The sequence below is a fragment of the Lissotriton vulgaris genome, chromosome 2_1 (genome assembly GCF_964263255.1).
Source record: "Lissotriton vulgaris chromosome 2_1, aLisVul1.2, whole genome shotgun sequence".
NCBI lineage: Eukaryota > Metazoa > Chordata > Amphibia > Caudata > Salamandridae > Lissotriton > Lissotriton vulgaris.
The window spans coordinates 701441478-701454093 of record NC_141687.1 but is presented as its reverse complement, the minus strand read 5'-3'; the positions used below and the strand labels follow the sequence as shown (position 1 = coordinate 701454093).

Below are 12616 nucleotides of genomic sequence, written 5' to 3'. Positions count from 1 at the left end.
TCCTTCATTGTCAAAGACTACTATTGCAACGTGTGCTTTTTGAGACCAAAGAATAACTGTACTTTAATCCACAGGTTTTTTTTTATATTGACAGGATTTAGTTTCCCTAGGAATAAAGGATTGGAAAAACTATGACAAAACAAAGCAAGCATTGACAAAGCCAAAAGGCTGCTAATCAACTCCAGACCAATTGACTTTGACAGTGATTGACATTTTTGTTTTTACAATGAACCTCTTAATAGGGACATACATGTACATATAGGCATATAGAAGATTTTACTCAGGCAGCTTAATCATCTGGACTACTGTTTCATTTATTGTTTGCCTCTTCCCTCAATAGCATGCAGCACACAGAAATGGTTCAGCTGATTTCAACCACTAGCTCCTCTCAGTGTGAATGATGGTATCAAGCTTCAGCAAAAGGTGAACACCTTCAAAAAGCGCAGGCTTCTTCAAGGCCATGGACTGTTGGGCAAATGTGTCCTTTTTAATATTATTTATTAAATGTTCCTGTGGTATCTTTGACTTTTGTGAGAGTCTTGCAGCTCCCCAATCACTGCTACTGAGTAACCCAGACCCTGCTGGTACTTCAAGTGCACCGCATCCGGCGTGGGCACTCCTGGAAGTACCTACCTTTAAATGGGGTAAAAAAACATTCAAAGATTGCAACCTGTGCATGCGTGGCCATCATTGAATGTATTTTGTGAGCTTATACTTTAAGGCAGTCAAACAAAAAAAGCATTGGCAAAGCCAAAGTCTGCTAGATAAAGCTAAACCTACTGACTTTACCAGAACTTGTTCTTAATTTGAACTTAGTTCACCATTATTTGGTGTCCAATAATATCGAAACTAATCAACACCTTCATAAAGCAGATGTCTATGTTAAGATGTTAGTTCGGGAGCAGCTTCGTTCTCATAATCGTACTGTGCTTTGCATGATCGGTTCACTGAATGAAACATTTATAATGAAGTTTTTCCCCCCAATATTTTTTGGATTTTTAGATAAATAAAAACAGTGCACTCAATATGACATCCATATATAATACCACTGTACTATACCAGAAAAAGAGTATTACATATATGTATTTGTTCCCACACAGAGGTCATCAAAACCAGAGACAATAAAATAACAGTGTCTAAACCCATTACTCATGACCATATGATAGAAATACAGCAGTCCATGCTCCCCGGGGTCCCCCGGCTCACCTGGCCCACCTTAATGCGGCTCCTGATGGATCCCTCTATTTTCTGCCCGTGAAAGAAAGATCGGGCGCTCCAGCTCCATGCAGTGATCCATGCCCTTTGCCCACGCCTCCACTGCAGGCATCTCTGCATCCTTCAATGCCCTAGCAATGTCTCTCTTGGTAACAATTAAGCCAGCCACAGGCGTGCCCTTTGGTATCATGTACCCCCCAGGTGAGGTAATAAGTAATATGCAGAAGCGTAAATTTGGAATCCTGGGGGACAGCCCATCCCAGCACCCCTTTGAGCTTCCTCAGCACATTCCACAACAGTGGACCAGCCGTGGGCAGTGCCAGAACTTATGGAGAAAGTCGCCCAAAGGATTGCCGCATCATAAGCATTCACCAGTCGGGATGAGGCTCATACTGTGAAGTCTGGATCTTCTGAAATACACCATATGGATTGTCCGCGATTGAATCATCCAGAACTGGGAGGCTATCACCGCTTCTCTGCGGGCCTCCACTGCCTCCTGAAAATCATCATCATCTAGCTGATCCAGGTCACCTTCCCAAGCTGTCCGAACCCCTACCAGGGGTCCGGCATGTTGTGCAGTAAGATTTTATAGAACTTTGACAGCTTGTGCTCCTGGAGGTGTCAGCATAATTTTAGCCTCCAGCGGGAAAAACTTGAGGATATTGCTTAATGCTTGTATTGTGGGGAAGAGAGCATGCCATAGCTGGAGCTAATGAAAGAAATGGGTACGATGCAGGTCTAATTCGTCTTGCAAGTCCTGAAAAGATTTAAACGCCCCAACCTTGCCCACGACCCCCTTCATGGGGCAAGGCTTCCACTTGCAGCAGTCTGGTACCTCACCATAATGAAGTCTCTAACGCAACTCAGTCTGCCCATCCCACCCTCCTAAGGGCCGCGTTACTGATTACAAACAGCACACGAGTAGCAGGTGGATGATGAGCCAGGTAGCCCCCCCATATAGCTCATAAGCGATGTCTCGCTCTCCCAGTTTCCATTCCTCCATCACATAAGGCGGATCAATAAAGCCTGTGAACCACCAGTCTTCACTACCAATAGGTGTTCGGCCCAGTAGTATATGAGCATATCTAGCGCAATTATACCCCCCTCCAGGGCCGGCCTGCAACATTTCCAAAGAGTTATACGGGGCATTACACCACTCCAAAGCAGAGACCAAATCAACATATATCGACACTCTTAAAAAAGCCAGATGACAGTGGGAAGGGGTGGATCAGCAAATGGTAAAGGAGGCATGGGCGGGAGACCATCTTGAAGATGGCTGAGTGTCCCGAAAGGAATAAAGGCAGAGCAGACCAAAACGTAACGTCTTTTCTGAGGTGGAGCAACTTCAGCGCCAAATTCTGATTAATGGACGGGGCCGCATCAGTGGCGACATAAACCCTGAAGTACTTAAACCCATGGGGAAGGACCTGTAACTCGGACGTCCATGGCCAGGCTGCCGGGCACAGAGGTACAGGGTAGACCGTTGACTGACAAGTGTTCAGCACAAGGACAGAGTATGATACAAATGTAGTCAGAATTTCAAGCGCCCCAAGCCCCAACACGTCAGGATTAGCGAGAAACAGAAGGACGTTGTCAACATATAACAAGATATTATCGCAGACCCCCTCGGACCACCGGATGCCCTCTAGGATCTCGTCAGCCCTCACCCAGGCCACCAGTGGTTCTATTACCAACACGAAGAGCAGAGGCAAAAGAGGGCAACCCTGACGGGTGCCCCGCTCCACAGGAAAACAGTCAGACGCCACCTCTCCAGTGCTTACCCTGGCCATAAGCCAGTTGTTTTTTTACTTTAATGCTTAACCACCCATACAGATAAACAGCTTTACATACAATTGTAATGTGTTCTCTATATTGATCATTTCCTGCAGATGTGGATCATGACCACGTCCACTGTTAGGGATAACAACATTGGCAAAATATTCATGCATACATCTCTTTTAAAATAAAGATCCATCATAAGAATGGCACGGGAACACATTCATGCCATGGGTAAAATTAAATCTATTAATCCGCATGTTGCATCAAGAGTACAGCAGCAAAATCAATCATACAAAACAAAGCTTTAACAATGTTTTTAACAATTACTGTACAGTGTCATTGGAGTTAAGGGCACTGGGCTCTTTCAAGAATGACTCACCATTACTGCTGTTGTCATCCACTAATATAATCTCCTTCAGCAGATGAGGAGGTGTCCTGTCAATGGCTGAATGAATAGATCGCAGAATCACTGAGAGAGCTTCGTTGACGAATATGAAGACAACACTGACCTGAGGAAGATTTTCTGGATATGTGAGGTTTTTGCATCTAGGAAAAAAAAGAAAGGTTCAAATGTGATTTGTTATCTGCAGAATGAAGGGCATTTAAAGAAGCGTTCCCACCATGATACAGTCTTAGAATAATTTCAATTTATCACTTTTACCTCGTAATTTGTAGGTGGACATTTACCCATGATTACAGTGAGTTTTTCAACCCAGCTTTTGGTGACTGGTTACATTGTATCACCTGGGCAAATGGAAATAGGTACAAATTACGGTCCCATTTGCTGCGAGGTAAAACAGGCCGTCCATGTCACTTTTCCCTGCGATAGTCAGTGAAAATGAGGTCCCATGGCAGAGCAGAGTAGTCCTGCTTTTAATCTGGGCAGTTTTTGCCTTGTTTCTACTAGCACTGTAAAAACAAAGTATTTCAGTTAAATTTGAAGGTGTGATCATTTGCAACCGGAATAACCTCAAGAAAATGAGTCCTGTCTGCCCCAGCAGAGCACGGGCGGTGTTTGGCACACAACCATTCTTTAATGGTGACTTATAGCATAGTACTACTGTAAGACACAATAGGCAAATAGGTCAAGTTGCCTGTTAAAACTGACAGCCTTGGGTTGTAGTCCCCGAAACATTTTACTTTCACCCCTCCTATTATGCAGGTTTCCTTTTTGTTGGCTGTAGGACTATCACTGCTAACCTGTGTTAAAATGCTTGCGCTCTCCCCCTAAAACATTTACTTGTAAGTGCCTTGTAAAGGATACTACATGTAGCCAGAGCCTGTTAATTTAAGGCTACTAGTAGGCCTGCAGCACTCATTGTGCCACCCGCTAAAGTAACCTTGAGTCTTAAACTGCCATTTTACACCTGGAAAATGTAACCTTTTGCCAGGCCTAAACCTTCCTTTTTAATACATATAAGTCCCTCTAAGGTGTGCCCCAAATGCATATGGGGGGCAGGGGGGCAATGTATTTAAAAAGCAGGACATATGCACTTAAGTTGTACATGTCATGGTAGGGAAAAGCTCCCAAAGTCATATTTCACAATTACAAACCCGATCTCTCCCATACAATGTCATTGGATTATCTTATTACACTTAATAAGTGATAACCAGTGGTGGCTCCTCCACTAAGGCAGAGCAGCGTCGCCCCACTACTGCAAAGCAGTGAAAGAAAGAAAACATAAAATGATAATAACGAGGTTATTATCAGTGTATTTGTTCCTATTGCGCAGCTTTGCAGGGTGGGATGAGCTGCTCTGCTCCCAGAGCAGGGGAGGAGTGGTTTGCCCACTCCAAGTTCGCACTGACTGTTTGGATGACCCTCTTGAGCCAGTCAAACAGTCATGCGCACTTCGCACGTTCTCCATGCAGGCTGCATTACAGCCTTTGTGGAGAACATGCCAAGGCCCCAATTCCCCAGCTGAATGCTGATCCATGTCACTCAGACCGATTACAACGCTGCATTGCAGTATTGTGATTGGCTTAGGGGAGGGAGCAAGGCTTCCGGGGTATCTGAGATGACGTGGGAAAAGAATGTTGCATGCAAGTCAAAATCAGATATATTTGTACAATTTCGTCTGATCCTGAGCAGCTGCCCATACGGTAAGTTTTCCTTCAAACTTTGTGGATGTGAGCTTTGATAGTGGAGAATTGTGTTTCGATCAGTTTCCTTTTTGTACAAGGAGGCCGTCAACTTTGCTTCAATGGCACTTACTGTGACGTCAAGAAAGGTCATTTTTTGTTTACTGGAATTTAGGGTGAATTTGATGTCTCGGTGGCATGAATTAAGCCAAACATGATTTTGACTCGCATGCAACATCCTTTTGCAGCAAAATGGCGAAACGTGGGTACCCCAAAAAACTTCTAAAACACTCAAAAAACAGAGCCAGATTCCCTCCGAGAGAGTCTTTACTCAAGGTAAAGGAAAAATGTGAGTCAGACAAACTAGTGTGTGTTACTACCTTCAGTCAACACACTAACCATTTCAAACGCATCATTTTAAAAAATTGGCATCTATTAGAAACTTTGGAGTATCCCTTAGCTAAACCAATTTTCGCAATGCGCAAGAACACGAGCATAGGACAACAGCTGATCAAAGCGGACAGTTACATCCCGCCACAGAAAAGTGACTTAATAACACAGTGGAACTTAAAACCAATATGTGGGCACCACAAATGTGGGAATTGTGTTTCTTGTACAACCACGATTGAGGGCAGTGTCTTTTCTCACAATGGCATACAATGGAAACACCAGGTTTTTACAAATTGCAAGAAAAAAGATGTTGTCTATGCTGTGGTCTGTCCGTGCGACAGAGTTTACATTGGCAAAACGAGCCAGGCAGTCAATGTCAGAATAACCCAACATCGCTCTCGAATAAAAAAGAGAGTGCTGTCCGCACCAATGGTTGACCATTTTATGGAAAAGAAGCATGGTGAAACTGATTTCAAGTGGACAGTACTGGCCAAGATAGATGCAAAACACCAGTCCGAGGTTGAAAATATGCTGCTGCGAAAAGAGTCTTATCTCATTCTCAAATTTGATAGTGTCAACAAAGGGTTGAATACTTTGAGTGAAATCAATAGATCTTAAGAAACGGGATCCAGCTTGGGAACTACAATCCCCATAAGGCACCATAATACTATCGGGACCGGCATGATCCTGATTGGTCAACATCCGTCAACACTGCACATGTACTCAATTCAGGCACAGCCTCGGACAACCACACCGAGAGCGGGCCGTGCAGCAGTGTGAACGCGGGACGCCGCATTCCGAATACCGCCGGTAAGCTTTGGCGCCGCTAGATGCTCACCCCCTTTGTTTTCCACACGCATAGATGTGTCCATCGTAGTGACCTGCCCCCCTTCTTTTCTGACAGCACTACTGGCGGAAACCCGGAGAGGAACGTTAGCGCCTCCGTAAACAAATAAAAGTAAGTCTCCGCAATGCTTGTCAGTCACTTTGAGAATTGAAGCTGCAGAGATCCCACATTTATTGGCATAACTTAAATCCACAGATAAACAACCCGGACAACGACAGGTTTAATTTGGACCAGGCAGCGTGCCGCCGGACTAAGATATTTTAAGGTAACCCAGCTCCCTGCCTCATGACTAGCTTAGATGCTTTGCTTTCTGAACGTGCCATTTTGACCAATCTTCCGCTCTGTTTCAGCGCGGACCCACAGCATAAGACATCGTCTTCAATGAGTTAAAAGGAATTTTGAATAATTCGTGCACAAGGTATGCCACCTCCCGCCATGTTATTTACAGCAAAACAAATGGCTTGAGGACTATTCACTTTTGATTAAAACGTACTTTCCCCTTTCTGTTTTAGAAATAGTGCCCATGGACTAGAATTATACTGCCCTGATGAGATTCCTGTGAATCAGCTAACAGGATTCGAAACGCGTCGGCTTTCTAATTTCGGACATTTATTGTGCATTTGAGATTAGAATTTGGAACTATTGTTGTATTTGAATTGCTCAGCTTTGCCGATTTGGCCAGCGGGATTGGCCAGGGGTCTTATGTGAATAACGGTCACCCTTGAGCCGTAGGACTGCTAAATTGATTGCTTTGGTTAATTCATTGTCCATGTGTGTGTATAATGTTGAGCACTTTGTGATGTAAATGTTTTTTCACATATTTTGTGTTTCACATTTTTTGTAAATATTCACACAATGTAATGTAATTCACATATGGCTATATGTGAGGTTGATGGCAATCTTCCTTTTCTGTTTATAAAAAGACAAGACAAATCATAAGAAATCAATGACAAAACCAATTGTCTGGGTAAACAAATAAAGTGGTGTTTATCCGAAGAACATTCAGTGTTTAAATTCATTCGCAGAGGCTTAGGTAAAAATTCCCCTGTTTTTTCACTTTTAGAAAGTTGGCATTCTCTTGTCCTAACCCTTTGTACTGTCTGCCAGTATTCTGGGCCACATGTGCGTCTATGGACCACCTGGAAATAGAAGGGACCTTTTTCAGTTTTCTAAAATTAATTCATTACAAACTACTGTCCCATGAATGGTGTAGCCTGTTTAATAAAGAGTAGAGAAAAATACAGGAATGCAGGAAAGAGGAGGACATGGGCAAGCTCTGGGAGGGAACAAGTTAGAGGAAACTCTTATGTAGTAGGTTGGCAAAATAAATAGCTTTTAAGGTGCCAGTTGCTTCAGCTTTCCTGTAGCAAATTCCTGTTGTTAGTAGTAGTATAATAATAATAATGATAATAACTGAATTTATAAAGCGCCTGGTTACACTAGGCTAGTGTGTCTCCGCGCTGCAGTGCGGCTTTAACCAGAGCACCTCAAGCTCATATTTCATCCCACCCACCCCCTACCTAGCCCCGGCCTACTCTTTGGGAAAGAGGTGAGTTTTCAGCTCTTTGCGGAATGCCAGCTCTGACGTCTCCAGCGGAAGTTTCAGAGGAAGTCTGTTCCACTGTTGAGCTGCCAGAACACAAAAGGAGAGCCCTCCGATCCTCACTCTCCTGAATTTTGGAACCTGGACCTGCCCCGTCCTGCTAGATCTCCACTGCCGGGTAGGATTATATAGTGTTAGCAGGTTATGGAGCTAGATGGACCCTTTCCCCTGTATGATTCGGTAACTAACACATAAGGCTTTAAACAGCACCCGTTCCCTAATCGTAAGCCAGTGTCGTGTTTTCAGCGCCCTCTTTGAAGGGGCTCTCTTAGGCAGCATCAGGACCAAGCGTGCAGCCGCATTCTGTATACGCTGCAGCCTCAGAGTACACTTGGTATTAGCACCCAAATAGAGGACATTCCCATAGTCTAGCCTTGATGTTATTAAGGCATGGACCATGGTGTTCCTGGCTGTCGTTGGCAGTAGGTCCAATGTCTTCCTGAGACCCCTCAGGATGCCAAAACATGTGCCTGCCACCCATCTTGTGTGTAAGTATGGGCGAATTTTGCGAATCAGCGGTTCGCGAAATCGCAAAAAAATCTGCGAATTCGCGGATTTCCCCGCAAAATCTCTGATTTTTTTGGCGATTTTGCACCACCGCTAGTGTGTGTGTGGGGGGGGGGCAAACGGGGGGCTTCTAAGCGAGTTCACATGCCTCTTGTGTGTATAAAAGGACAGGCACCGATCAGAGTAGCAGATGAGGAGAAAGAAGCTTGTGGTCACAGGAACTGCACGGGGATAGAGCTCGTGAAAGTCAAGGGTGCAAAGGCCTCCATCAAGCATCATAGCTAATTTTCGACGGTAGATATGGGGAGAAAACACACCTGCCCAGCCTCAACAAAGCGCACATTTTATTTGGGCTGATTAACTTTGCCATCGCGCTGAAGGGCACCGGGGTCCCTCGAGTGAGCTGTCCATCATAGTGGCTAAAGGGCGGGAAGATGGTGCACACCACTAGTGTGTGTGGGAGGGCAAATGGGCGGGCTTCCATGCGAGTTCACATGCCTCTTCCGTGTATAAAAGGACAGGCACCGATCAGATCAGCAGATCGGGGAGAAAGAAGCTCGTGGTCACAGGAACTACATGGGGATATGAGGTTCCGTGACAATTGTAAGTGGTGTTTTTGACTCGCACGAATATGGTCGAGTCTGGTATCTACGAACCGCAAATGACGAGTTTAGTGGGTGTACGCAGTTTCGTTACACTAACCTAAACCGTTCGTCTGTTACGTGGGTTTCTCTATCTGTACCCACGGGTTCCATCTTAGATACGGCATCCATTTTGTCTCTTGCCCTCAAGTAGCCAGCGAACGGACGTTGTCCGCTTCGCGACCCTGGGATTCCCAAGACATCCGCGGAAGACACATGTCCTTTGAAAGTGTCTTTATGACGAGGGGGATGATACTGTAAGGCAGATGGCCCCGCTCGAGGCTCATCTTGCCGTGCTGGTTTATTGTCTCAGCCGTGCATCTCATTAGGCACGTCCCTTTTATGCCTGTAGCTCGTGTTTCCCGATACCTCCCCTTTTACACCCTTTTCGATCTCCCCACTGTTTCCTTCTTCCTCTGCACCTGTCCTTGTTCCTTCTTCGATCTGTTTTACTGCCGATTGGAATGTACTAATGGTGGGAAGATGGGTTTTTACAGTTGGGAACCGCCAAATGTTTCCGCACTTATGCCCCGGACCTTGAATATATCAAAGTGACCAAAGTGACCCCTCTCGGGGATAATTATGGGAACTGAGTTGTAAACCTTTGTGTACCATGCAACCCTATGGGAGAAATCTGTATAAAAGGAGCGATCCACAGTAGCAATTTGAAGCAGTCTCCTCGAACTTACACTCGTTGTACTTCCTGTGACTTCTGTGTTCCCTGCAGTAAATAAACCTCGAATCTTTGACGCCGAAGGAAGTGTCCCGTGTCTCTGTCATTCGTACGCCGGAGCAGGTTACCCACGAAGGTTTCAGGTGTTGTCCCCTGGCACCGCTGCGTCTTAAATAACCCAGTCCTTCAGTTGGCGCCCAACGTTGGGCTGCATCAGTGGTACCGGTCCAAGCCCGACGATCGTGAGGTACTTCGTGTGAAATCTCCGAGGGAAGGTGCACTCCGCTTCATCGATCCTGTTGTCGAAATAAGTGGCCCGAAGACTTTTCCCGCGAAGATTCCCGCCTCCTGACGGCTGCGACGGACTGCTGCCCTGACTGTAGATCTGTTTTGGCGCCTGGCGTAGACCTTGGTATAGCGAGACGATTGACGGGCCTTCCTGGTGACGCCATCGATCTTTGAGTTAAGTATTTGTGGGTCGCTCCCAGAGTCCTTGGTTGTGGTTGCTTAGTTGTTGCATGGTTCCATTGCATTTGTGGTTCTTGGTACTTTGTTGTGATATTTGACGACTGCAGCCGCCAAAGACCGAGGGTTTTTGCTCTTTACTGGGACTTGGTAAATCCCGTAACCCTTGAAGTTTGTGAAACTCGGCTAGTGTGCAAGATGCCTGGTCGTAGTACTCTGTTTAGTTGTTTCAGACGTTGTGGTACGGATTCCCGACTGGAGGACTCTTGTCCGATACCTCCGGTTGGAACTCCCACTTATGAGCTCTACAGTAAGCACGGGCTAGGCCCGATTACTTTTAATGAATATTGGATTCGTTACACTAAAAAAGATGGTGCCCTTAGTTGGCCACCTCATGGTAGTTTTGAGACCACGATCTTAGATAATCTTGAGGCTAAATTGTTTGAGAAAAAGTCAAGGCCGGCCATGTTTGATGCCTTTCGGTTGTGGCGTAAAGAAGCCCGACAGAAAGAGATCAGACAGACTAAACGCAATCAGAGAGATGGTGTTGCTACTATTGTAAAGAAAGCAGAGCAGTTTCAGCGTGATAAGGAGGATAAGGAAAAGGAAGTTTTTGATAGGCTACAGCGTATGTCCATAGATAAATGCTATCCTGTTTTGCCAACGGAGTTGGATAAAAAGGAAGAATTAGTTGAGGATCCTTTAATGTCTTATCTTATGAAGTCGCCACCTCCGTATGTACAGGGTACCGCGCTTCCTGTGGTTCCCCCTGTACCTGTTCCTCAACCTGTTCCTCAACCTATACCTGCTCTTCCGGTTGTTCCTGCTCCTTTGCCTACTGCTGTTCCTACTGCTCCTCCGCTTCCACATACTCCTGCTCCCGCTACTGCTCCTACTTTACTTACTCCTGTTGCTTCTTCTGCCTCTACCTCTTCTCTTGTTAATCCCTTATGCTATACTTCTCCTTCTACTCGATGTCGTACCCCTCCGGTTGCGGCTAGCTTTTTCAATTCTCTTGGTCCTGTCCTTGGGTCCGCTGGTTCGGACGGTCCTCAAAGACGTAGTCAGCTTCCCGGTAATAGGGAACGTGCTGCGTTATATAACATGGCTATGGGTTGGATGACGCACCCTCTTAGAAATCCTCCACGTGCTGTACTTGAAACGTTCTGTCAATTTAATGTACCGACACAGAGGTACGTGTTCGAGGAAATGTGCAAGGTTCTTCGCGACCAGATTTCTGCCGATGCGTCTGATGATGTGTTGACCGCTTTGTCTGATCTGCAGCTTCAGTTCTCGAGCGGAATGATAGTGGATACCAACGTTCGACGCGCTGTTGAGCGGTTGTTATCTTTCTGACCCTCTCCTATACCTCAGGCCTTGTTCGTTGAGGATGTTGAGAGACAGTTAGATGCGTCTGGTCAGTTTCCCATGCGCGAAGTTCCACCAGTGTGGATGCCAGGTGATAATGCCGCTGTTCCTATTATTCCGCCGCATTTCCAGAGAGTATGGATACATCTCCCATGGAAACGATCAGAAGTATTACAGGTGAAGCAATCTTTGCCTGACCCTCGCAAAAATCCTGCAGGGTATTATAAAGAATTGTCGCAGCTTGTCGACGCTACGATAATGAATCTTGCCGATATTGATATGCTGTTTGGCAACGTCGTACCGCAACCGGTATGGGCTAAGATTCGTCAGGAAAATCATGCAAACGAATTAGGTGGTGATTGGGCTGCCATTATAGCGGCGGATGGGTTGCAAACTGGTGGTGCTAAACCCGAGCAGTTGATTGCTGCTCTCCCTCAGAGAATAATTACATTAATGAAAACACTTATGCCAGCAATGAGGGTGAACTGGGACAAATTGTCAGCCTGTAAACAGAAGAAAGACGAGAGTGTCTCTGATTTCTTTACGAGATTTGAGGAGGCATTTATCGACCATAGTGGTCAGGATATGGGCACTGAGGGTGGTCAACGGTTGTTTGTGGATAAATTTGTCTCTAACTTATTGCCCGACTTGAGCAATAAATTGAAAAACTCTGAGAGTGCGTGGGCCGTTTCTACCTCGGCTCAAATATTGGCTACGGCACAGTATTATGAGAACAGAGAGAAAGAGGAGAACGACCGCGCTGATAAGAAGACGAAAGAACTTAAAACCAAAGTGTTGTTACAGCAGGCGTATCCTCCGCGTTCGAATCAGAATGCTTCGCAGCAAAATAGATCGCAGTCGCAATCTAATAGATCACAATCTCGAAATGACTCCTCTTCCCAAAGATCTTCGTTAGGGTACAATCAGTGTGCCTATTGTAGACAGGAGGGTCATTTAAAATTCAATTGTCCTGTTCTAAACGATCGTAATAGTGGTAACTCATCTAGAGGAGGTCGTGGTGGTTCTCAGCAGACATCACGTGGTAG

General features: G+C 45.5%; 1 protein-coding gene across 1 annotated transcript in view; it reads right to left on the bottom strand.

Moving 5' to 3' along the window:
* GALNT18 (polypeptide N-acetylgalactosaminyltransferase 18) overlaps positions 1 to 12616 on the bottom strand; it is a 1615994-nt gene that overhangs the window by 875525 nt on the left and 727853 nt on the right. The window contains exon 3 of the mRNA XM_086955949.1: positions 3374 to 3540. Coding sequence (XP_086812075.1) covers positions 3374 to 3540 — 167 coding nt within the window. The remainder of the gene's footprint in view (positions 1 to 3373; positions 3541 to 12616) is intronic.